We start from the raw sequence: 26,509 nt of genomic DNA on the forward strand, positions 1-26,509 counted from the left end.
CTTAGAAATCCTTGCAAGGCAATGTAGTAGCAAGACTCAATTTTAGGTTAGATTGGGAGCAATAGGTTTGTAGTAGCATTTCTGAACCAGTTGATTTGAAAAATAGGTGAAATATAAAAAAACACAAACAATATTTTGAGGCTGTTGCTTTTTATTGAAAATCAGTTTGTACTTTATGCCAATAAAATTTAAGCAGTACTCCATTGTGCCATGATATTGTGTAGTAGTAAATCCTATACAAATGTGGATATTTATTGATGCTTACTTAGATGTTTAATTAGTCTTCACATTGCATTGCCTTCAGATGTTGAAACAGGAGTAAGTTATTCATAACTTTTAACCTATTCTGATGTAATTAAATAATAGCGGGTCTGTACCTCTTCCAATTATCACTAAAACTGCATATTCAAAAGTCATGTAGATTTTTACCTCAAACTCAATCGTCACATTGGGTGATCACACTGCAAAGAAATATCCAGTTTAAGAGCAAGCAAGAAATTTTACACAGTATTTCAACCTGCAACTAGTTCCCAGAGGTGTGCCAGTGGTTGTTTGAAGCTTTTTTTTTACCCCTTTCTGAACTGTACATGACTTGTTGTTTTTTAATTTGAGATTCTTTCAAGTCATCTTATAGCTGTTTTGAATATGACAGAGAACATCAGGTTTGAGAGAAACTTTGTTCTCTGACCAACTCTCAGATGGTTTAGAGATGTTCTATTGTTTTCAATTGAGAGGCCCAAAGGTGAGTGTTAACCAACACATTTTGTTATAATAACAGCACTGAAATAGTAATGACCAAAAGTTCAGTCACATTTCTCATGTCTTTATAAGTTTCCAGTTGAGCAAGGTTTCAGTGATCCTTGATGGCAGGTTATAAATCAAATGGCATTTGTGTTTAGAAATTTTATGTTCTGGAGTATTCTGTAATCACGATTGTTCCTTACCTGGGAACATTAGTAGTTTATTACATTTTTTGGTACATCACAAGTTGTGGTGAATCCCAGCCTCCAATTGACGCTTCTATGTATGCATAATTTTCAACAGGATTCTTTGCTTAATGATTGGGAGTTGTTTCCTTTAGTGTTTTGAGTTGTTGAACTATGATGTGGTGCAACTACAATGCACTAGCAAGGGAATAATTCTGTTACTTGAAGGTGGGAGCAAGTTTCCCTCAAACTTTCTGGGAGGTCCAAGAATTATGTTAGTACAAGAAACTTTGATCATAAACTCAGTGATGTGATATGATAAAACAAGGTGCAGGGCTGGATGAACACAGCAGGCCAAGCAGCATCATAGGAGCAGAAAGGCTGACGTTTCGGGCCTAGACCCTTCATCAGAAAAGGGGGAGGGGAGGGGGGTTCTGAAATAAATAGGGAGAGAGTGGGAGGCGGATAGAAGATGGATAGAGGAGAGGATAGGTGGAGAGGAAACAAACAGGCCAAAGAGGCGGGGATGGGGCCAGTAAAGGCGAGTGTAGGTGGGGAGTTAGGGAGGGGACAGGTCAGTCCAGGGAGGACGGACAGGTCAAGGGGGCGGGATGAGGTTAGTCGGTATGAGATGGGGGTGCGGCTTGAGGTGGGAGGAGGGGATAGGTGGGAGGAAGAACAGGATAGGGAGGCGGGGACGAGCTGGACTGGTCTTGGGATGCAGTAGGGGGAGGGGAGATTTTGAAGCTTGTGAAATCCACATTGATACCGTTGGGCTGCAGGGTTCCGATGATTGTGCTTTTGCTGATATTTACAAGGATAGAACAGACTCCAGTGCAGAAACTTCTGTTTTAAAAAGTCCCATCTCAACTGTGGGTAGAAGTTTTCAGATGTTCTCGATCAACAAATGTTGAAGTATAAATCTGTAAAATATTTTACATTTCTATTGCTCATCATCTGGATCTGGAGAACAAGTTTTTTGGCTTTGACAAAAATTTGCATGGAATTATTTCTGTTTTCCCAATTTTTTTCTTCCATTTTCCTGAAGGTACTGATTTTTGTGGAAATGACTCCTCTTGCATCAGCGCATGCCCCCTAAGATGCCATTCGTCTTATGCAAAATTTAATTTTGAGCATTTCCCTGGCTACTTTAGTTTCGGGTGGTACCACAGCTAAACCTGATGCTCTCCTCACTTGACAATCACTGTTGTATTTCAAGTTGGTACAGGAGCCTCAGTAGATTGTCTCTCTCCCCTTGCCAGTTCGAAACAGAGGAGTTGTTTGTGGTATCCCCTCTGATGCTGTGATAGATACTTGATTTTAAGACAGCTGCTGTTACTTAGTTGGTGTTTTCAAAATAGTTCTTTTCATTGAATACAATGGACTTTCAAAGCATCCTTTGACTTTATGTTATGGTACAACAGATGATATAATTAAACTGAATAAACAACAGCGGAATGTAAAGAAACCTCTGCCACTGAAGGGAAAACGGGCGTTAAATGGATCTCTCCAATTCAAAATGCAACAGAAGAGATCAAGCAGTTGGAGTGGAATTCCACAGCGATTTGGTAAGTTTAGAACTTTCTGGACTGAACGGGAACTTCATAGTATGTTTTGTCATGAACAAATGTCTCACTGATTGGTACTACATCCACAAGCATCCACTCCCTCCACCATCAATGCTCAGTAGCAGCAGTGTGTACTATCTACCATGATGCACTGCAGAAATTACCAAAGATCCTCAGCGATTACCTTCCAGACCCTCGACCACTTCCATTTAGAAGGACAAGGGCAGCACATACATGGGAACACCACCGCCTCCAAGTTCCCCTCCAAGCTGCTTACCATCCCGATTTGGAAATATGTCACCGTTCCTTCACTGTTACTGGATCAAAATCCTGGAATTCCCTCCCTTATTGCATTGTGGGCAGCCCACAGCAGGTGGACTGTAGCGGTCCAAGAAGACAGTTCACCACCACCTTCTCAAGTGCAACTAGGAGCAGGTAATAAATGCTGGCCAGCAATGCCCAAGTCCCACAAATGAATTTAAAAAAGTAAGCCGAGAATTCCCTGGAATGCTGGAGCCTATGTGCGTTAAGCACAGTTGGACACTTGGTCATTTATTCTGTCAAAGTTGAAGCTTGTATAATTTTTAAAAAACAATTATGTCTGGATTCATCTTGTTTTCCTTGCATGTAATCTCTTCGTATCAATACTCTTTTTAATACATCGATGGAAAAAATGAAAATGCATTTTAAACAGAACCCTTGAGTGAAATAAAAGAATTATGATGTCATCTTGTTCAGGTTGGCTAACTCGTTTGGCGTGTGTTTAATCTCCATACGGGCTATAATGACTTATGGAGGCCTGCCTACTTGGCTTGCCCCAGATTTATGTGGATTGTTGCCCCTCGAGCTGTATGAGCAGTCCTTGTGGACTATGATTAATTATCAAAAAGTTCCCTTCTAAAACCCTTCTTCAGAGTTCATGCCTGTAACTTAACTGCCTATTAAAAATAATTCCAGGTTTACTCTTAGCTTAGTGGTTTTTTTGCTTATATTTGCCAGCGTGGATGCCACAGTTTTAAAGTTTACCAGTTAGCTTTGAGCGAAAGGAGGTTTAAAAAAAGCAAACCTGTCCTGCCCATGACCATTTTTCACTGCTGGAAGGTGCATACTTGGATGTTAGTTGACCTTAGCATTACAGTCGACAGGAATTCTTCAGATGGATAAATAGGCTGTGGAAGCTACTAAGTCTTTGGTTTTGTAGGACTATGTTTAGAATATGTTGAAACGTTCCTGCCGTTCATCCAACTGGTATTATAGTATGAGTTGAATACGTGGGGAGGATGAAGAAAATTTGTGTTTGACAGGGGTGAATCTGGATTAGTTAATAATTCAAAGCGAATTTTAGGCTAGAGGCTTTGAGACATTTCTTGAGTTTCATTTGACTTATGAAGGCACTCGGTGTGGAGGGAATAAAAAAGAAGTCTGTTAGAAGAAGGGTATTATTGCATTCTTAAGCATTAACACTGCATATTCTACAGATGTTGACAGACATGCTGAGTTTTTCCAACACTTTGTTTTTATTTCAAATCTCCAGCAGCCACACTATATTGTGTTTTCATCTGATTGAGGTGAGATTGGTTTACGAGTGTCGTGATTGAATTTGCTGTAACACTGGAATACTGTGTTGTTTTGGGTTTTTTTTAAGTTTTGAGATTAGCGTGGGTGACAAGCTTTTACATGACAACCAGGGGCATTTGGGGAGAAATCTATTAGTTGGGCTGGTCATGTCTTCCATAGTAACCTTGTTCTTAAAAGATTATTAGTAAACTACAACTCACTTTCAGGAAATATTATGTGACCAAGCTGACTGGGAACTGAGTGATTTTAAAAAAAGCAATGGATGAACAAGAAGTTATTTGTAGTTGATTAGATTACTATGTATGTGTGGTTTTGTATTCAAACAGTTTGATTTGGAACAAGCTGGCTGCAGGGAATTAATTTTAGTTTCTGTGTGCGAGCCAAAAGCATTTGAAAATCTTGATAATTGAAGGACTCAACTAAAATGCATAGGATTCTAGAATCTTACACGTAGAAAGGGAGGAAGACGGTGAGAGTTCCTAACTTCTTTACCCGAAGTTAAAGAACACGCCATAGTTTACAAAACACTTGAATTCTGACCAGAGGTGAATCGGTTTGGCGTATTAGCAATGTCTGTGTTGATCTGGCAGTCTGTGTGGCCATCTGCGGAGATTTTAAATATCAACCTTGCCAGAAGCAAGTGGAAGGCCCAAGAAATCTCAACCTATTGAATGAATCCTTGAAGCAATACACAGATCAAGTGGTTAATCTGACATAATTAAACATTTTAGGGGTGTAGGAGGAAATTTTGAATTGACAAGTTGCGTTTAGAATTTAAGTAATTGTGTTCAGTGTATTTTTAATTTATTTTATGTAACTGACTGTTTAAGATGGTGTTGTTATTAGTAGTCATGTTCTTTGTTTTCTTTTGTACAGTAAAATTCTTTTAGTTTAAATAGTGAGCTTTGTGACTGTATGCTTTTTGGTAAATAATTAGGTTTTTGGATGTCTAGAAAAGAAAAAAATTACTCGCCTCAACTGGAACCATAACATGACTTCGTCATTTTGGCATTTAAAGATTCTTTTTGTCTTGATGATCTTAGATTTACTTCTCAGTCTGCTATAGAATGGACAGGATTGATATAAATTCATTCATTGATTAAAATTAGTGCATGTGGTCATTAATTAGTTCTATTTACTTCGGTCCACAGCATTGAACAACAAACATTGAGTTCACATTGACCATTCCTGTTTAAGAAAACATCAAATGATGGGCTGTATGAGAAGTACATTCTCTGAAATTGAGGCATTCTGTTGTTCCTAAACCATCAGATCAGTGTATTATAGTCATACAGCATGGAAACAGACCTTTCGGTCCAACCAGTCTGTGCCAAACATAATTCCAAATTAAACTAGTCCCATGTGCCTGCTCCTGGCCCATATCCTTCCAAACTCCTCCTATTCATGTACTTATCTGTGTATCTTTTAAACATTGTAACTGTGCTTGCATCCACCTCTTCCTGAGGAAGTTCATTTCACACGTGAACAACCTTTTGTATAAAAACTTTGCCCCTCATGTCTTTTTTTTTAAAATCTTTCTCCTCTTACTTCAAAAATATGCCCCTAGTCTTGAAATCCTCCATTTTAGGGAAACAACACCGACCATTAACCCTATCTATACCCCTCATGATTTTATACACTTCCATAAGGTCACCTCTCAACCTCCTACACTCCAGTGAAAGAAGTCCCAGTCTATCCAGCCTTTCTTTGTAACTCAAACCTTCCATACTTGGCAACATCTTGGTAAATCTCTTCTGAACACTCTCTAGCCTAATAATATCCTTCCTATAACTGGATGACCAGAAATGGACACATTTCTACTCCAGCAGTCTTGTACAACCTCAACATGACTTCCCAACTCTTGCCACTGGGCAGCCAAGCGCTGCTGTTGATTACCTGATGTAGTCAGGACTCGCATCAGTGCAGATGCTGCTTCCTGACAGTAGACTTCAGCAAGCCGCAGTCTGCCTTCAAATGAAGGCGAGTGCATGGAAGAGAGCTTCCGAGTTGTGAAGCTGATTGTTCCGGACAGTGGACCTCAGAGAGACTCCCTCTGTGTTCTACTGAAGGCAAATATCCAGAACTGGCCAGCAGACCGCTGATGCTGATTGGCTGACGTGGCCAAGATTTGCATCAGGGCAGTCGCTGTTTCCAGAGAGTAGACTTCAGCAAGCTGCAAAAAAAAACATTGTAAATAATTTGGATGAAGGAGTAGAAGGGTGGATTAGTAAGTTCGCGGACGATAAGAAGGTGGGTCGAGTTGTGGATAATGCGGAGGGCTGTTCTAGGTTACAAAGGGACATTGATAGGATGCAGAGCAGGGCTGAGAAGTGGCAGATGGAGTTTAACCCTGAAAAGTGTGAGGTGATTCATTTTGGAAGGACAAACTTGAAAGCAGAATACAGGGTTAACGGAAAGATTCTTGACAGTGTGGAGGAGCAGAGGGATCTTGGGGTTCATGTCCACAGTTCCCTGAAAGCTGCCACCCAGGTGGATAGAGTTGTTAAGAAGGCGTATGGTGTGTTAGCTTTCATTAATAGAGGGATTTAGTTCAAGAGCTGTGAAGTTATGCTGCAGCTATACAAAAGCCTGGTTCGGCCACATCTGGAGTATTGTGTCCAATTCTGGTCGCCTCATTACAGGAAAGATGTGGAAGCGTTGGAAAAGATGCAGGGGAGATTTACCAGGACGTTGCCTGGAATGGAGGGAAGGCCTTACGAGGAAAGGTTGAGAGAGCTAGGGCTTTTCTCTTTAGAACAACGAAGGATGAGAGGTGACTTGATAGAGGTGTACAAAATGGTCAGAGGTATAGATAGAGTGGACCGTCGGAGACTTTTTCCTTGGGTGAAGTTAGCTATTACGAGGGGGCATTGTTTTAAAGTGAGTGGAGGTAGGTTCATTACTCAGAGAGTGGTAGGGACGTGGAATGCATTGCCGGAGAGGGTAGTGGAGTCGGCCTCATTAGGGGCATTTTAAGTGGCTATTAGATGGGCATATGGATGATAGTATAAGTTGGGGTGGAGGTTAGATAAACCTTAGGATTAGGATAAAAGTTCGGCACAACGTTGTGGCCTGAAGGACCTGTACTGTGCTGTACTGTTTGATGTTCTATGTTTTATGTTCTTCTACTCAAAGGTCTGAGCAACAAAAGCAAGCAAGCCAAACGCCTGTTTAACCACCCTGTCTATATGTGATGCAAACTTCAAAGAATTATGTACTTGAACCCCTAGGTCCCTCTTCACTGCCCAAGGCCTTACCTTTATTTGTAGAAGTCCTGCTCCTGTTGTAACAAAATGCAATACCTTGCATTTGTCCAAATTGAACTCCATCTGCCATTTCTCAACCTATTGACTCATTTGATCAAGATCCCTTTGTAATCTTAGAAAACCCTCTTCACTGTCTACCATCCCACCAATTTTGGTGTCATCCACAAACTTAGTAACCAAGCCTTCTACATTCTCATATAAATCATTTTATGTAAATGACAAACAAAAGAGGGCCCAGAACCGATCCGTGTGGAAGGCCGCTGGTGACGTGCTTCTCGTCCAAAAAGCAACCCTCTACCACCACCACACTGTCTCCTCCCGTTAGGCCAATTATGGATCCAATTGGCAAGCTCACCCTGAATCCCATGTGATCTAACTTTACTAATTAGTCCACCATGCGGAACCTTGTCAAAGTAGACAATGTCTACAGCTCTGCCCCCAGCAATCGCTTTGGTAACTTCTACAAAAAACTCAGTCAAGATTGTGAGACACAATTTTCCTGATACAAAACCATACTGACTATCCTTGATCAATTTCTGCCTCTCTAAATGTCCATGAATCCTATCTTTTACAATCGCCTCCAACCATTTACCTACAACCAAAGTCAGACTCGCAGGTCTATAATTCCCCAATTTCTCCTTACAACCTTTCTTAAAAAAAAGGCACAACATTAGCCATCCCCCGAGTCATCAGACATCTCACCTGTAGTTATAGATGATGCAAGTATTTCTGCAAGGGGCCTCACAATTTCCTCCCTTAGTTCTCACAGCGTTCTGGGATACATTAGATCAGGTCCCAAAGGTTTATCCTCCCTTGTATTCTCATGACCTCCAGAACTTCCTCTTCTGTAATGTGAACTGTTTTAAAAAACTGTTCAATATTTATCCTAAGAGGTCTTCACATGTCATATTTAACTGAGCATAATGATCAAAAATTCAATGTTTAAATAAGCAATTGTGTCATAAACCATTGCAGGAACAGCTGTAAATAGACAGGTACCTGTTGGAAAGAGGAGAGGTTCTGGTCCATGGCGGCGACGGTTTCATGGTGTAATAACTGGCCTGGCAGCAAGGAAGGCTTTAATGCTACGGAAGTGGATCAACCCATTAAACAGGGCAGCACCAAGTCGGAAGGTAAATTGTACAGGGATTCATTGGTTTGCATTTACTGTTTATGATCCATTCAGTTGTTGAGAACAATTATGTGTGCGATAAAATCTGAATATTTAAATGATTGTGATTGTGACTGAAACCAATCAATGTGAGTGGTAAACCAGATATTCCTACTTCCACCAGATGGTGGGTATTTACCTCTTTTAAAAAAAATTCAGAAGTATTATGGTGTTCTGCTTTGCTGCAAATCTGATCTTTAAATTGGCTTAGCCTGTTTTAAAACAAAGATGGTTTGCAATTCCTGATGAGCCAGTCATAGGAGATTCACTGCGTAAAGCGAGAAGAACCGTTGGTGTTTATTTTTTTCAGTAGCCACCTGGTTTGATCTCCATAATTTGGAATGACAGCAATTGAACAAAATGTCTTTGCACTAATTATTGCATTCAGTTACTAAGAGATGCAGTTGCCAATTGAGATGATCCTGTATAATTGAACGGGAATATTAAAGAAAAAGAGCTTGTTGCTGTCAAAAATTTAAATTTCGTATGTCACCTGTTTGTCTCCCTGCTGTAATACATACTAGATACTTTGTCTAGATGGTATCAGCAGACTGCACAACACGAGACATTCGAGTCAAAACTGATTCTTTCTTGCCCGTTTTTCACAATCTTTGCTTCCCAGCCACGGTAGTTGAAGAATGATTTGAGTGGGAACCCAGACTGATGTTGGTTCTGTTTTTGCCATGCCTTTTTTATGGGTGCTGATCCCAATTGTGGAATATTTAGTTTTTTTGCATTATTTTGATGGCACAGTGTTTAGAAGCAAGAATTACGTGTATAGATTCTACTCAATTTACGACGCAAGTTTCAATCAGTCCTTGGGCTTTTATTTGCTGGCTGTTAATATTGGTGTTTATTGCTCATCCTTAGCTGTCCTGAGAATGTTATGGGGCTTTTCTTAAGGTGAGTGGCCTATTGGGCTACTTCAAAGGGTAGTTAAATCAATCACATTGATGTGAGACCAAGGTGTCACATGCAGACCATATAGATTTAAATACGCCAGTTTCTGTTCCAAATGACTTGCTTTTATATGGAATTTTCACTACCTCAAAATGTTTTACTGTCAATTGGTGAACCAGTTCCCTTTTTATAAGCAGTAACGCAAAATCTGGATCACTAATCTAGTGGCATAATCATTGCATTACTGTATACAATAGTAATTTGCGGTACTTAAATAAACTGGTGTAAAAAGAGAACTAAATATAAAATCAGATAGGAAGTAGCTGCGAGTTATCAATGTAAAGATCAACTAATTTCATATTAAGCATTCTTAAAAGATACGTTTTAGTCTAACGATAAGGTCAAATTGTTAAACTAACAGATACACGCAAGTTAAAATTAAATCAATCACAATATGAAGCAAATGTACATTTGGAGACCCATTCAAACTTTTGTAAATTGATACATTTTGGTGTGAGGTTTGATTTTATAAGAAATCTGATTTCATCTCTCTCCTCCCTTCCCACTTCCAATCCTCTCCTCCAGGCTGTCTGTATTTGGTGTTGATTTCTTCTAAATGATTTCAGCAGGCTGGACAGAGATCAAGAGCTCCGCTCCAGAGCACCATGTCAGTGCTGAGACGGAATGAAGAACAGTGGAGATGCATGCCAACGCTGAAGCATTCAATCCAGCTGAAGAGCAGGTGAGGAGACTATTAAGTGTCAAGTTTAGGATGGTGAGTGTAGGGGGGCACTGTTTAATAGTGGAGCATAAAGGCTAAAGTAATTCCAGCACGTTGGGACCACAAATGTTACTGTAACTAAGGGAGATTCAGACAAACCATGAAAACTACCCGAAATAATTACATTTCGTTAGGACTAAAGCAAACACGATTTAGATTCGTCATTCTCTAAGGTTATGTCCGTGCAATTATAATCTTTCATACCATATGATTTTCAGGAACCCAGTACAAACCAATTCCTTCAGGACTCCAGCAAAGATACAGCAAAACAAAGAAGTGCGACAAGCTACATTTCTTTTCAGAAGAGGCCTAAAGGTATGGAAAAGTTCACCTGAAAGAAATAGCTCAACATCTCCATTTCAGAAAATCTATTTTTGTTCACTAAGCATATTATGAATATACATTGATAACAGAGACAATAACAGCTATAACTTTAAGAGGTTATTTTGTCCTGGTTTCTTTTAAGAGCAAAATTGAACAAGAGGTGCAGAGCTTGACTAGGTAATACCACTTGAGTAAACAGCTTGGGAGGCCTTGGGTTTTTTGAATGGGTGTGGCCAGCTCTCTCAGGTTGGGAATTCTGGTTTTGAGTTTTCAGTAGCATCAAAACTGGAGTTGGAAGCTTCAGTACATATCTCCTGGCTGCTACTCTCTCTGAATTTTCTCTTGATGTTTTAATCCTGGTTTGGAGAACTGTATGTGAGAATCTGTGTCTGAATTTTCCTATTTTTGTCAAGGAATGTGTTTATGGGATGTTGCTATATTGGAATAGATAATTAGTAATCGTTACTGTATATATTATTCTATTAAGTTTTCCAATAGAGTTGTTATTCTAAGTTCTTCATTGGTTGCATTTTAACTAGAGTGTTGAAATAAATTGTGTTTTGCTTAATGTTGAGTAGTTTGACCGGTCATATTGCATCTGGAATAGACACTTCACGTTTGCCTTGAAGATAAGAAAAAGTTAGGGTCAAGGCTATCTTTTTAAGATATTTTGACAGGTGATGATCTGGTCCATAACACTGTGGAGGTTCAATTTTTAGGCAGTCTTATGAAAATAATATTGTAAGATACATCCAATATCATTAAGTGAAGAATGACAGTTTTTGTCCTGTCAACTTCAGAGTTTGTCTTCCTCAGGTGATGCATTCTCTCTCTTGCCTATGTTACTTGGAGTCATAGAGCTGTACAGCATGGAAACAGTTCCTTTGGTTCAACTTGTCCATGCCGACCAGATATTCGAAATTAATCTAGTCCCATTTGCCAGCATTTGACCCATATCCCCCTCGACCATTCCTATTCATATACCCATCCAGATGCTTTTGAAATGTTGTAATTGTGCCAGACTCCTCCACTTTGTGGCAGCTCATTTCATATACGCATCACCCTCTGTGTGTAAAAGTTGCCCCTTAGATCCCTTTTAAATCTTTCCCCTGTCACCTTAACCTACGCCCTCTAGTTCTGCACTCCCGCACCCTGGGAAAAAGACCATGTCTATTCACCCGATGAATGCCCATCATAATTTTGTAATCCTGTATAAGATCACCCCTTGGCCTCCCACACTCCAGGGAAAATAGCCCCAGCCTATTCAGTGTATCCCTACAGCTCAAACCCTCCAACCCTGCCAACATCCTCGTAAATCTTTTCTGAACCCTTTCAAATTTCACAACATCCTTTCTATCACAGGGAGACCAGAATTGCATGCAGTATTACAAAAATGGCCTAACCAATGTCCTGTACAGCCACAACATGACCTCCAAACTCCTACACTCAGTGCACTGATCAATAAAGGCAAGCACGTCAGACACCTTCACTATCCTATCTGTCTGTGACTCCACTTTCACGGAACTATGAACCTGCACTCCAAGGTCTCTTTGTTCAGCAACACTCCCCTGGACCTTACAATTAATTGTATAAGTCCTGCCCTGATTTGCCTTTTTAAATTGAACTCCATCTGCTGTCCATTGGCCCATCTGATTAAGATCATATTGTGCTCTGACGTAACCTTCTTTGCTGTCCACTGCACCTCCAAGTTTGCTATCATCTGCAAATTCACTAACCATACCTCCTATGTTCACATCCAAATCATTTATATAATTGATGAAAGGCAGTGAACTGAGCACTGATCCTTGTGGCACACCGCTGGTCACCGGCCTCCAGTCTGGAAAGGAACCCTTCACCACCACCCTCTGTATTCTACCTTCGAGCCAGTTCTGTATCCAAATGACTATTTCTCCCTGTATTTCTTAAAAGAAAGTCGTACATAAAAATTTGATTTCTTCCCCCAAAGGTAGTTAGATAAAATTTTTGATTAACCTGTTGTCCAGCTCGTGTGCTTCCTCAGTTTCCTCTGCAGTAAAAAGACCAGTGTTTTGGTGATGCACTTGTGTAGAATGCTTGTTCCAGAATGTGTGGAATGCACTGGATGCTACCGGTGACTTAGATGACCATGTAACAATCCCTGCACTAGCTGCAGAAATTGGAGTGCCAGGTTTTGGCGCTTGAGTAGCGGTTGGAGTCAGTGATTTATCCACAAGGGTAAGTGCTACATGGAAAGAGAAGTTGTCACACCCGTAGTCTAGAAGCATGGGAGGGAGAAGTGGAATAGGTGATTGTCAGGCTATCTAAGAAAATGAGGAAGATAGTGCAGGAGTCCCCTGAGATTATGTTGGCTAATTGATTTTGCGTTTTGGAACTTGTAAAGGCATCAATTCCTCTGAGGAGTGCAGTCAGAATTTTGTGGCATTGAAGACATAAAAGATCTCCTAGAAATAGAGACGTTTGAAGCTGAGGAACTAAAATAAATCAGGATTAGTTAAGTGGCAGTACTTGGAAAGTTAACTGGGCTGAAGGTTGATAGATTAAAAAAACTGCAGATGCTGGAATCCAAGGTAGACAAACAGGAGGCTGGAAGAACACAGCAGGCCAGGCAGCATCTGGAGGAAAGAAACAGTCAACGTTTCGGGTATTACCCTCCTTCGAGATTGTTAAATCCTGTAGACCAGGTGCGCTTCATCCCAGCATGTTAAAAGGGTGGCTAGATAGTTGATGTTTTTAAAATTCTGTAGGTTGTGAAAAAGTTCCTGTGGACGGGAAAGTAGCAAATATAACCCTGCTGTTTGTGGGGATGGGCTTGAATTGGGTGAGGGGGAAGGTAGAGTGGACAACAACTAGTGTCAGTACTAGGAAAAATGTTACAAGTGATTATAATGGATCTGATAACTGGACATTCTGAAAAGAATAGTAAAATTGGGCAGAATCAGCATGAGTTTGAGAAGGAAATTATGTTTGCCAAATGTGTTGGGAGTTTTTTTTTGAGGGTGTTACTTGGACCATAGAAAAAGAATCACTGGCTGTGGTCTATTGGATTTTTCTGAAGGCTTTTGATAAGGTCTCGCACAGGAAGTTGATAAAATTAGCGCACATCGAATTGGGGAAAATATCTTCGAATGGATTGAGAATTTGTTAGCAGATAGAAAGCAGTATGTGGGAATAAACAGATCATTGTCAGGATGACAGGTTGTCATGAGCAAGTTGCTGTAAGGATCAGTGTACATTCGTAGCTGTTCACAAACTGTTCACAATGATTTGGGATCGGTTACGTATTATAATCTTCCAAATTTGCTCATAATGCGAGTTTGAGTGAGAACCTAATTTGTGAGGATGATGCAAGGAAGCTTCAAGAGGACCTGGACAGGCCAAGTGAATCGACTTCACACTTGTCCCAATAACAATGTTTAAGTTATTCAATTTAATATAAGGAAAAAACAAGCTAAATATTTCTTAGATGGTGAGAGGTTGGGAAGTGTGGATATTCCAAGGGATCTGAGTGTCCCTGCTTGTGAGTAACTAAAGGTTAGTAAAAACCGAAAGAACTGTGGATGCTGTAAATTAGGAATGAAAACAGAAGTTGCTGGAGAAGCTCAGCAGGTCTGGCAGCATCTGTGAAGAGAAATCAGAGTTAACGTTTCGGTTCCTGAGGAAGTGTTACCGGACCTGAAACGTTAACTCTGATTTCTCTTCACAGATGCTGTCAGACCTGCTGAGCTTTTCCAGCAACTTCTACCGTAGTTTAGAATGCAGGTGCAACAAGCAGTTCGGAAAGTAAATGGTGCGTCAGCCTTTTTTTTTGCAAGGGTGTTTGAGTATAGGAGTAAAGATGTTTTACTGTGGCTGTATAGAGCCTTGATGAGACCTCATCTGGAATATTATGTACTCCTTTACTCCCCTTTATTAAAGAAGGAAGTGCAGTGGAGGTTCACCAGGTTACTCCATGGACTGGTAGGATATTCTTATGGGGACACATTGAGCAGACTTGATCTATACTCGTTCAAGTTTTGTAGAATGAGGGGTGACTCTTGGAAGATGTTTGCCCTTGTGGATGAATCTCAAGCCAGGGGAGATAATATCAGGATGATGGGTAGCTCATCTAAAACTGGAATGAGGAGGAATTTCTTCACTGAGAAGGTGGTGAATCTTTGGAGCTATCTATTCCAGAGAGCTGTGAAAGCTCAATCACTGAGTATGTTCAAGACAGAAATTATTGGATTGCTGGAGACTAATTACATCAACGGATACGGAAATAGTGTGGGAAAGGGGCATTGAGGAAGATGATCAACCATGATTTAATTGAATAGCACAGCAGGCTTAATAGGCTGCATGAGGCCAAGTCATTGAGTGTATGTAAGCCACAGATAGGTTCTCGATTCATTAGGGGATCGAGGGTTATGGGGAGAAGTCAGAAGGGGGTTGAGAAACACATCAGCCATGATCAACTTGTGGAGCAGACATGATGGGCTGAATGGCCTAATTCTGCTCCACAATATTTTATGGTCTTTTATCTTATGGTCTACTTCTGTTCCTATGTTGTATTCATACATTTGTAATATGAATCTTTGAAACTAAATGAATTTGCTTTGAATGTCAGTTTCAAAATGAAAATCCCCAAGGGTGTGACCTTTTTTGAAAACTGTTCTTTTATTAATTTGAATAACTTTTGTATGTCCATTTACTTGATGTAACATTCAGGTTTCTGGTGGTTGCTGCTGTGTTTGGATTTTTCATTTCACTCCTTCCTCGCCTGAATATTTTTCATCCTTTCTTGATGGTGTTGATGCATGGGAGTACAATGCCAAAAACATGAGAATATCCTTTTATATTTTGCCCAAATAGTTGTTCTGGTGGTGGAAACTTGAATTTAGAATCATATAAGAAGAATCATATGATCCCTACCAGATGGAAAGAAGCCATGCAGCCCATCAAGTCAAAACAGACCCTCCAAAGAGCATCCCTTCGAGACACGCTCTCAATCTATCCCTGTAACCTTACATTTACCATGGCTAATCCTCCTAAACTACACATCCCTGGACACTTCAGTGTAGCCAATCCACCTAATCTGCGCATCTTTGGACTGTGGGAGGAAACCAGAGCATCCAGAAGAAACTCATGCAGACACAGAGAATGTGTAAACTCCACACAAACAGTCATTCAAGAGTGGAATTGAACCTGGGTCCCTGGTGCTGTGAGGCAGCAGTGCTAACCACTGAGTTACCATGCATCAATGACCAAAGGTATTTTAGTTAATCCATTTCAGTTTGGAAGCAATACTGAATAGTGATTAGGAGTGTGAATTCTGACGAAGCTTCTCCCCGTTTTCTGGGCATACTGGGCCTTTTGCCTACTTGAAGACACAATTTTTTTTTTGTTGTTGAATCTCATCCTCTACACTTTGTACTAAATCTGACATGTGGGCATTGTTTTTCTTTGGCTTTGTTTATTATATACCTGCACTCACTGCAAAGTTCATAAATTTGAATAAGTCTTCATATGACTGAACGTTGTGATGGGCAGGTTGCAACTGTTGCTCAATTCTACTTGGTGGAGACTGGATCTGTTTTAACCTGCTAGGCAACTTTAGAGGACAGTAAGAGTCAAACAATGTTGACTATTACGGATCAAATCTAGTGGGTCAATATAGGTTCTGTTTTTTGAAGATCATGAGCGAAACTGTGGATTTGTACAGCAATTTAACTATTCTCCACTTTCTTCATCATGTTCTTTCATTAGATTAATTAAGCTCAATTTTATAGCCTGTTAATAGGGTTCAAGCAGTACTAATCCTGTTTAGTGCAAATTCAGAAAGTAGTACATTTTCCACAAACATTGAGTTTTTGTTCACTGTAGACCACTTGAGCAGAAAATTGACTTTTGTTTTGGAAGCGTAAATACAGTTAAGCATTGCTCACAGTTTTGTAAGATTAAGATTTTATAAAAATGCACAAAATTCCCTCATTTATCTTTATCCTTTTATACTCGGGTTGATAGAAAGCATGGAAGAGGTGTCTGTACTTATCAAGGATTATTTATTACAAGTAAACAGTTGTTCACTTACAGCTAGAATCTGTGAACTTCTGACAAATGACCCCACTGGTTAAAACTTTAACCCCCTTAAACTCTCCCTACACACCCATTTCAAAATGGGTTTTATGGGTGCAGGGAAAGACTGGGAATGTAGGTCAAGCTCCCTGCCCCCATGGTTTACTTGATGATCCCTTTGGTTTGCCAAATATTTCTGCTCCTCGATTTCTGTCTTCTCTAGGTATTTTCACTTTCTTGCAGGAGGGATATAGTGACAGTTTCAGAACTTAAAAAGCATCTAGCATCTTACTGCTTACAGCTACTGGTGAGAGAAAATAAACTGGCTTTCTTCGGGCATTAGATTTTTTTTTAAACTATCGAGAGCATCTCCCTTTCTCGAGAACTGAAGCCTTCTTACCCTGGTGCTCACACATAGTTGATGGTAAGCAGAATGCCTTTATCACCAACAACTGGTCATTCCACAGACCAGTGAACTACTTGTTGCAGGCTGAATTGCCCTTCCTGCACACTGCCTGATGCCAGCTTGTCTACAGTAACATCCCCCACTTGAACAAACAGCAGTGTAAATAGCACTTGCAAGTATCAGTTACCTGCTTTTAAGAAGTGCAGGAATCCCTTTCACCATCCTCTTGTTTTCAAAACAGTCTTTTTCCCATTTCAGTATATATTTAAAAATACAGAAAAATAAAAAGATAAATCTTTACACTGTCATTTTCCAGCTCCTTTCAGCTCCGAAGAAGCCATTGGACTCCAAACGTTAATGGTTTCTCTCTGCACAGATGCGGTCAGACCTGCTGAGTTTGCCTAGCACTGCTTTTATTTCAGATTTCCAGAATTCATTGTTTTTTCCTGTTAATTAATCCTTGTCTGATCTGTGCTATCAAATACAGGTGCATATGCAAACTGAACAAGGGATGAAAGGAACAGCTACTAACAAAAGGACACGAATGTAAGTTAAAAAAACTCAACTAACTGCTTAAAAAAAAAACTGCTTAAAATTACTTCCCATATTTCAATGATGTTTTCACACTCCAACACTAAGCCTGATGCTGAAGAGAATCTCAAGATTGTACTTCATTTATTTAGGTATAGCTATAAATTGCGACCATGCATTTGTTTTGAGTTGATACCTTCAAACTCATTGTAGATAAAGTTCAGAACCTATGTCTCCTGCTATTGTCTTTGTTCATTATGGCCTTTTGTCTCTGAAAGAATCCAATCAGGTCTCTGATGTATTGGCTACTTTGAGTATTCTGTGTGGTAATTCTCATGCAAGATGATTATTGTAATAAATAAAAAGGGAATGTGGAAATTGCGAGTCTCTCCACACCATTTTTATCTGCTTCCCCCACAACATTTCTATGTCTTTTTAATGGGCAATATTTCTGTGCTTCAAAGCAAGTTGTGCAAGATACCCAGTAAAATTGTTGATGAGCATGTTCTCACAACCAGAAATTGCTGTATGATTTATGGTAACTGAAATGACGATGAATCAGTGTTTTCCCTTTTGTTTACCTTGACTTCAGAATGCATAATGCCACAGCAAATGTTTGAAGAATGTAACTTTTTAAGATATAGAAATTGATTTTAAGTTTTATTTTTCAGGTGGCTATCCGATTCTAGTGCCACTACGTTTGACCAGTAAGTCATTAAATTGTGAAGATTAGTGAAAATGTTATCTTCAATTGCAAAATCATTATTGGGTGGACAAGGGAATAGTTGTTGTGCTATGTGTAAAACAAAGCAAGTTGGTACTTGTAAATTGAGTCTTGCTTAAACTATGCAATTGAAAGTTTAATGCAGCTAACCTAAAATAGAAAGAAGCTGGTATTTTCACATAGAATTAAAAATATTCATTCATATGTTTAAAATTTCAGTGCAGATTTAGAAACAAATGAGTATAGCAAAGTTTTTAACTGCACTCTGAAATGATCTACCAAGCTGCCCAATTCAAGGTAAATTCAGGGTGGACAGCAAATGTTGACCTGGCTAGTGATGCTCACATCCAATAAAAGCATAAATTGACAGTAAAGGCATATATTGTTATTTTTGCACGTTTGATAGTCAAGCTCCACTGTCACCCAAGAAAAGCTTGGAATTAACTCTTCTCCATTTTTGATCTGCTTAGCTAGGTTGAATTAAATGTATAACCCCCTACACTGTGGAAGCAGGCCATTCGTCCATCGAGTCCGCATCAAACCTTTGAGGAGCATCCTACCCAGACGTACCCTCTCCCTGTAACCCTGCATTTCCTATGGCAAATCCACCTAACCTACACATCCCTGGACATTATGGGTAATTTAGCATGGCCAATTCACCGAATCTGGACATCTTTGGACTGTGGGAGGAAATTGAAGCACTTGGAGGAAAACACTTAGACACAAAGAGAATGTGCAAACTCCACACAGACAGTCGTCCGAGGGTGGAATCGAACCCAGGTCCCTGGTGCTGTGAGGCAGCAGTGCTAACCACAGAGCCGCTGTGCCGGCTATATGCTTAAAAATAAGTTAAAACATTTATGCAACTAACCAAAGGAGTTAAAATGAGAGGAGCCAATCACCAATCCTCACCTGGTTGGAATAATGAGCAAGTGAAATGTGGTGTAATCAGATCAAGCATGATCCCATGGCATGGTGCAGTCAGCCCAAGGAGTTAAGTGGCTGACTCCTGCTTTTGTTTTCTATATTTCAATGAATGCAACATTCCTTGGATGCATTTGTGGACAGAAATGGCAGATATTTTTGGAAAGCACAATGCAGAGTATATTTTGGAATATAATGAAATAAAGTAGATTATTTTATGATTATGTATATGATGCTAGTCACATACATACTTGAAAACACGATTGGTTAAAGCTGTTTCTCCTATCTTTCAGAGGTCGCATTCCCGTTAGCAGTGGAGGAATTTTGACTGTGTCCATTCAGAACCCATCTGCCAAAAATACAGAGTTTGTATTTCTTTACTTTTGATTTTTATTACTTTTCTGACCTTTACCTTTTGAGTTTAGCTATTAAATTGTATACAGGAGTACAATAACCTAATCTATTTGATGTAACACATTAAGATCTACTTTCTTTTCAGCATTGCTCCATACACCCTCCTCAGTAAATTTTTAATGCTGTGTGACTTCTCTATCCCTTTGGCATTTATGCATATTTCCTTCCTTCCACCCTACGTTTGGTAGATGTGCTAATCTTAGAAGATCTGGATTTTGCACATTAATTTCTCCATCTTTCTGTATAGCTTGAAGAACCTTCTTAAAACCAACCTTTGTAAACAACAAAATTATTCACCCCTGCTAATATCTCCTTTTGGCTCAGTAAATGTTTTTTTTCAATTAAATTTGCCATATTCTCACCAGACCATTGGACTGCGCTCTCAATAGAGAGACAACTGTTGGTGGCTTAACCTGAGACAAGGAGAGAGTTTGAGAAGGAGAATCCTTCACAGTAACCTTGGGGTGTGGAAATTGAACCCATGCTGTTGGCATCACTCTGCATTACAGACCACCTGTCCAGTCAACTGAGCAAACCAACCCCTTTCTACCTCTCTCAATTACACCCTCATGAACAGTGGTTATTGTGCAAAAGTAAGAGAACATGTTTTATTCAGTTTGATAATGAATATTTTTCCATAGTTCCCAACAGTTCCGAATCAGGCGTCCTTCTTTGGTGCCGTTTGCAGTAAAAAAGGAAATAGATGAGAAGAAAGATCCACCAAAAGGAGTGCCTCTGGAGTTTGATATCAACAGTGTTGGAAGACAGGTAAACATTTGCAAAAGGATTTTAATATTGTTTATTTCAGTTTTCTTCCTGTGAAATACCACAGTACCAACCAGTTTTTCAATGGCACATCATATGCTGCACTCTGACAGTTACTTCTGCCTGTACATCAAACTTGTCACACCAATCCAGACATTTGATTGCAAATTATTTATTATGGACTTGAGTAGAATAATATATTCCCTTGGGCAGTCCAATTGTCTAACTTTTGTGGGAATTGCATAGCACACCACTGGGATCATGCACTGGAGAGAAGCTGACCTAGGGCAACAACCCTTTAACCCAAACTGGATGTTTTTCTTTTGTGCCATGTACTCCTTCAATATCTCTTAAGTCAGACTGAAGAAACCCTCAGATATGAATTGTTAAGCTACTTGCATACATGTCACAATGACTTCTGAATGTTTGCTTGGGCTCTTAATTAAATTTCAGTTATAGAGCTTTAAAGTCAAGTACAAAATAAAGAATTCATTCTGCTACTAAAATCAGTTTTATCCTAAAGTGGTTTTGTGCATTTTAGTGTCCAGTTAGTGTTCCAATCAAATTCTTCACTGCTTTTCCTTTCACAATCTGACTTTCAACCTTTGTTTCAAAGTGCTTTTCTCTTTGTTGAAATAACCAACATGCCATAGATCATTTAGGATTCCCTGACTAAGTTAAATATAAAAGCAGCAAGACTTGTGAAAGTCACAGATTAAGGGGAGGTGGGTTGCAAGTGGGCCTAGTCGAGATTATTTATCTAGCTCAGGGATATTCATTGCAGTTTGGGCTTAGGACCCCTCTAATAGATCAATTTTTGTTCCTGTGCTTATAAACCTTATACTATAAGCCTTTTTATTCCGTTAACAGTTCAGGGCTTAACAGCCATTTCTCTGACACACACTGAATTGGGTCACTGTTCTGGAAAGATTCTTTGACCTTTTTTTCATCCATTCACAGAACTAACCACCACCCATTTGTTAGTAATTTGAAATCCAAACTCTCATTATTGTATATATCTCTGTTTTGTTACAACAGTTTAAACTTCTAGGTTCATTTACATTTGCACAGAAACTGGTAAAAATATTATACTAAATTTTTCATTTTCCTTCATGTTTCCAAATGGAATGCTACACCAACTGAAATCTTTAATCGTCCCCCAGATGTCACTGTTACTACAGTGTTGTCAGTCTGAAGCAGTTGCAAATGAGCCAGCCGAAAGTTCCAAGTATTTTCACGGAAAGAATGTCTGAGGATCTGCAAGTAGCAGTATACATCAGAACATGTTTTCATACAATTCTTTCTATTACTACAGATTGAAATGGGTTGAGCAGCATTTTGATTTACTGGCACCACCCAGTACATTCTGGATAATATGAATTTTACTGTACTTTTCAACTAAACTTGAACATTTAAAGTTTAACCTCTGATTCAACGTGAAAATAGAAACTGCTTCTTTAACACTTGTGTATTTATGGTGGAACTGACATGTGGAACTGTTGCAATTAAATCACTGTAACATGAATTCCACAGAGATCATGCAGTGTGATTTACCGCCTAAGATGCGCACAAATTCTAGTATCCAAAATTGAAGAGTCAGCAGAAATAGAATTCTGCTGCCATTTTGTTCAGATCCTCCATCCTTTTGCATTCTGGATCTCATTTGTATCTCTACTTTCAACTCAGTCTTAACCATTATAATTTCAAGCATTTTATTTCCACATCTATTCATTCGTTTAGTCCTGTGTATTTAATTGTTTTTATTTTTATCCAGTCACATACTTGTTCCAAATGCAAAGTATGTCCAGTTGAATTAGTTCCTCTGTTTTGAGAGCATTCGTGTGGCCGCATCTCCCAAAAAAAAATGCGACAAAGATAACTTACTCACATGACATTTTATCCTTAAGACATATACCCTTGAGCTCTTCAATGGAATATACTGATCTGATTGTTATTTAGTTTGAACCCAGAAACAGATGAAATTGCCAGTTTCATTAATGTTTAGTATTAGACGATTAACTATTAGTTAACTTTGCTTGCATTAATATAACATAAATTGCACATCATTAAATTATCTTCCAATATGTCACAAAGATAAACCCACAGTGAAGGTTTTCCCTTTACAGCCTCAGTAAAAATAAATACCATGTTTTGTCTTTTACGTGCTTCTACATTTTAGTCTCCAACACACTGCATATTTCAAAGATCGCAGCAAGATTGTACATTAATTGATCCATTTAGGTATTGCTCATAATCCCTTTATTGATGACTTGTGGTTTGACCATATTATACAGTCATAGTCATACAGCACAGGAACACCCTATTCAGTTCAACTCATTCATGAGGACCAAGTATCCCAAACTTAACTAATCCCATTTGCTTGCATTTGGTCCATATCCCTCTAAATCCTTACTATTTGAGTACCTGTCCAAATGTCTTAAATGTTGTAACCATACCCATCTCTACCACTTCTTCTGGTAGCTGATTCCATACATGCACCACCCTGTGTGGAAAAAGTTGCCCCTCGGGTCCCTTGTAAATCTTTCCCCCTTCATATTAAACCTACGCCCTCTTGTTTTACACTTCCCTACCCTGGAGAAAAAAACCTTGGCTTTTCACCTTTATCTGTACCTCTCCGGATTTGATAAACCTCAAAAGTCACCCCTTATATGTTTGATCTAAAAGGGTGCCAGACAAATTCTAAAATGTAATTACAGCCTGTACTCTGTTAACTAATTTTTGCTGATAGTTGCTATGGATGGCCTTGGCACTGCTAGAGTAGGAAACAATAATTGAAGTGGCATCTTCCAACTGTTAAATGTGCAGATGGATATTAAGGGCAATCCATGTTAGGGTATATGTGAAATTTAGTCGTAGAGTAATACAGCATGGAAACAGGCCCTTCAGTCTAACTAGTCCACGCCGACCATGTTCGTAAACTAAACTAGTCTCACTTGTCTGTGTTTGGCTCCTATCCCTCCAAAAACTTCCTATTCATGTACTTACCTAAATATCTTTTAAATGTTGTAACTGTACCTGCATCTACCACTTTCTCTGGCAGTTCATTCCATACATAACCAAACTGTTTTTTCAAAAAAAAACAAAAAAATAAAATAATGCCTACCATGTCCTTTTTTAAAAAAAAACTTTACCCTCTCACCTTGTCTTGAACTCGCCTACCTTAGGCACTTAGGCTTCCATGTGAAAAATGGGAATAGGATGAGATAGCAGTTATTGGTTATTGGGAACATGGTTCAACATGGGCAAGCATTTTGGAGAGGAAAGGAAGGATTATAAAATGAGAACTGTTATCTGTTCCAGTTGATCTATCTACATTAACATCTTTTGGTAAATTTAGACAGTTACGCAGATAGAATGCATTGACAAATATCTCACAGAATAATTTTATTTTCCTGTAGACTGGCATTACTTTAAATGAACGATTTGCCATTCTCAAAGAGCGGAGAACAGCAGAGACACCAAATAAAGGAGGACGCTTTGTGACTGTGGGTTAAATGAGCTAAATGACATTTCATCTGACAGAATTGTTGGGAAGCTGCTCCAGGAACAATGGAATGAATGATTTGCTGTTACAAACTGACACTATACACGTATAAGCAGATCTACTTGACTGTACTTTAAGGATCATTGTACAGTAACTGTGTGGAAGAACTGCTGACATTCCGATTATGTTTTAAAGTTTTGCTTTTGCCTGAGGAATGGCAGTTGGAGATGATATTGAACAATCTGTTTAAATTGTCTCATTGCAAAGACTGAAGTTTGTTAATTTTAAGCAACAATTCATTAGATGAAGAGAATATCTAAATCCAGCACAAACTTAAAATCCAGTATTTTTGAAGACTTTTGACGTTTCGATATGGAAACATTTTTTATTCAAGTTTACTTGTTTCACAGTTTTGTAAGGAGGGTTATGTCCATTGGCATAGTGATGTCTCATCAAAAAGAATCCAAAGGCAGTCCCTTTTAATTAGTGATTGCAAATATTTTCCAAGCTTGTCAGTCCAATCACCATAAAGCACCATAAGAATTCTCAAAAGGTGGCTACGGAAAACCTCGACGTAAAATGCAACTTTATAATAATACAGGACTCTGGTTGTTGGTTTCTTAACATTTGGAGTTGATGTGAAATTATGCTTTATATAGTCTGGGAAAATGAGATGCCATGTTTGAAAATTAAAGATGGGAAAGCATTTGATTTCCTTGAAGGTGGCTATGCAGCAACTAATCGAGCACTATTTTTGGGTATTTTGTATTAAATCTCAATAACAAAGATAGGACCATCTGAGTGAAGTTCTTGTACTGAGACATTTTAGATGCTTGAACTTTCAGTTTTAATTATGAGTACAGTGTTTAAAAGATTTAATTTGTTTCACTTGTAAAACAGGAGATATGATGACTTGGGACATTTGATCATAGCTTGCCAGTTTTGAAAATGGACAAGCTGTTATCCTCTGTCTTAACCATTTAATAATTTAAAATCCTCTGTCCGATGCCACATTACATGAGGGACATGAGCATAGTTTTGCATATACAACTTGTACTGTTTTGCATTAAAAAAAAGTTGAAAATCCTGTTGTGTGCTACATGAGGAAATGTTTACAAAAATAAACTTCCTAATCCAGGTGCATAATTATATAAAAACTCAGAAGAACTTTACATACTGACATTTGTGCCAATGTGTTACCGAGGTAGGGGAAGACATTCCTAGTGCATTCTTGTCATTCAGATCGGAAATGGAGTCCCCTACCCCAACATAGTAAGGACTGTGTGCTTTGTGCGTAAGAACCTCAAATGCTTTTATGGGGTAAGATGGTAATCTGCAGTCGTCTGTACAGTTTTAGTCTCATTGCCTAATGAAACATTTGGTTGGCATGGAAAAGTGTGAAGGTTCCCCAGGCTAATCCCTGGGATGGCAGATTGTCCTAGAAATAAACTGGGCCTGTATTCTTTAAGAGTTAGAAGAATGAGAGGTGACCTCATTAAAGAATCCTTACAGATTAGATACAGGAAGAATGTTTCTCCTTATTTGGGCGTCTAGAACTCGAATTGCAAGAACTCTCAGAATAAGGTTAAGCTATTAAGTGCAGAGATGAGAAGGAATTTCTTCTGAGCGTGATAAATCTTTGGAATTTTCTTCTCCCAAAAGGTTGCGAATTGTCCATCATTGAGTATAAAGAAGATAGATTAATAGACGGAGATGTTAAATAGATCTTAAAAATATAAAAGGATGTGGGGATTAGTGTCAGAGAATGACTTTGGAAGATGGTGAGCTTAATAAATGAATGAAGAGCAGGGTCGACATGCTATATGGCCTGTGTCTGATTCCTATACTTCTCAATTAAGATTCACTTACTTAATCTACACTTACAAATTTAACAATGCTGATTGGAATGAAAGCTTGATTAAATTTATCCAGCCTTGTGTGGACAGTACATACCTGGGCAACTCCCCATCATGGATTAAAAACATGCAATCTAGCTAAATATGGAACCGCACATAGAAGCTGAGTTAGTCCTGTAACAAAAGTATTGTTACTACAGACTGGATGGTGCTAGGGCCAGTATCCTTGCCATGTCCAATGTACTGGTCTATCTAATATTATTAAGCACAGATCAAACTGGCTGTAGATTTTGTGGGGGTGAAATGTTATGTGAAAAATATGATAGAAGGGGTTGGAATTGGAGAAATGTGCATTTTTTTGGAGTCGTTGGGCTGCTGGAGTGTTTTTGATCCTGCCCTTGTCTTAAAAATACACCACTAGGGCAAAAATTTTAAAATAATCATATTTGGACAAAATAATTTTTCGAGACTGAAATGGTAGAGGGTCAGAAATTGATGTGAGTTGCGCTATAGGGATCAGTATTTTGGATGTGTTTGCATTTATACTAGGGAGAAGACGCAGGATGGGAATAGTAAATTCTGGAGGTGATAAAAGCATCAGAGGATTATAGTTACGTTGGTTGAATGAGGAGCAAAAATTATATCAAACAAAGTGAAAGTCCACATTGTCGTATGAAAGGGAGTTTAAAGAGTTGAAAGCTTGGCTTGAGGTTTAATAAGGTTCACCAGTTGTGAACAGTTTATTTCAATCAGACAATTGACAAGAAAGGCAAATTTAATCAGAGATCATGGACAAAGTTCATTGGGTTCTAAAAACAG

At 39.0% G+C, this 26,509-nt stretch overlaps 1 protein-coding gene across 1 annotated transcript; it reads left to right on the top strand.

The window, feature by feature from the left end:
- Window positions 1–2,355: 2,355 nt before the first annotated feature.
- LOC109928473 (UAP56-interacting factor-like) lies at window positions 2,356–24,921 on the top strand. The gene is made up of 9 exons (XM_048604797.1): window positions 2,356–2,494; window positions 8,314–8,471; window positions 10,039–10,151; window positions 10,409–10,505; window positions 17,459–17,517; window positions 18,174–18,209; window positions 19,444–19,515; window positions 20,206–20,332; window positions 23,749–24,921. Exons 1-9 carry the CDS (start codon window positions 2,446–2,448, stop codon window positions 23,842–23,844), a joined length of 807 nt encoding a protein of 268 aa, XP_048460754.1. The 5' UTR covers window positions 2,356–2,445; the 3' UTR covers window positions 23,845–24,921.
- Window positions 24,922–26,509: the final 1,588 nt, after the last annotated feature.

Source organism: Rhincodon typus, chromosome 13 (genome assembly GCF_021869965.1).
Source record: "Rhincodon typus isolate 14 chromosome 13, sRhiTyp1.1, whole genome shotgun sequence".
Classification (NCBI taxonomy): domain Eukaryota; kingdom Metazoa; phylum Chordata; class Chondrichthyes; order Orectolobiformes; family Rhincodontidae; genus Rhincodon; species Rhincodon typus.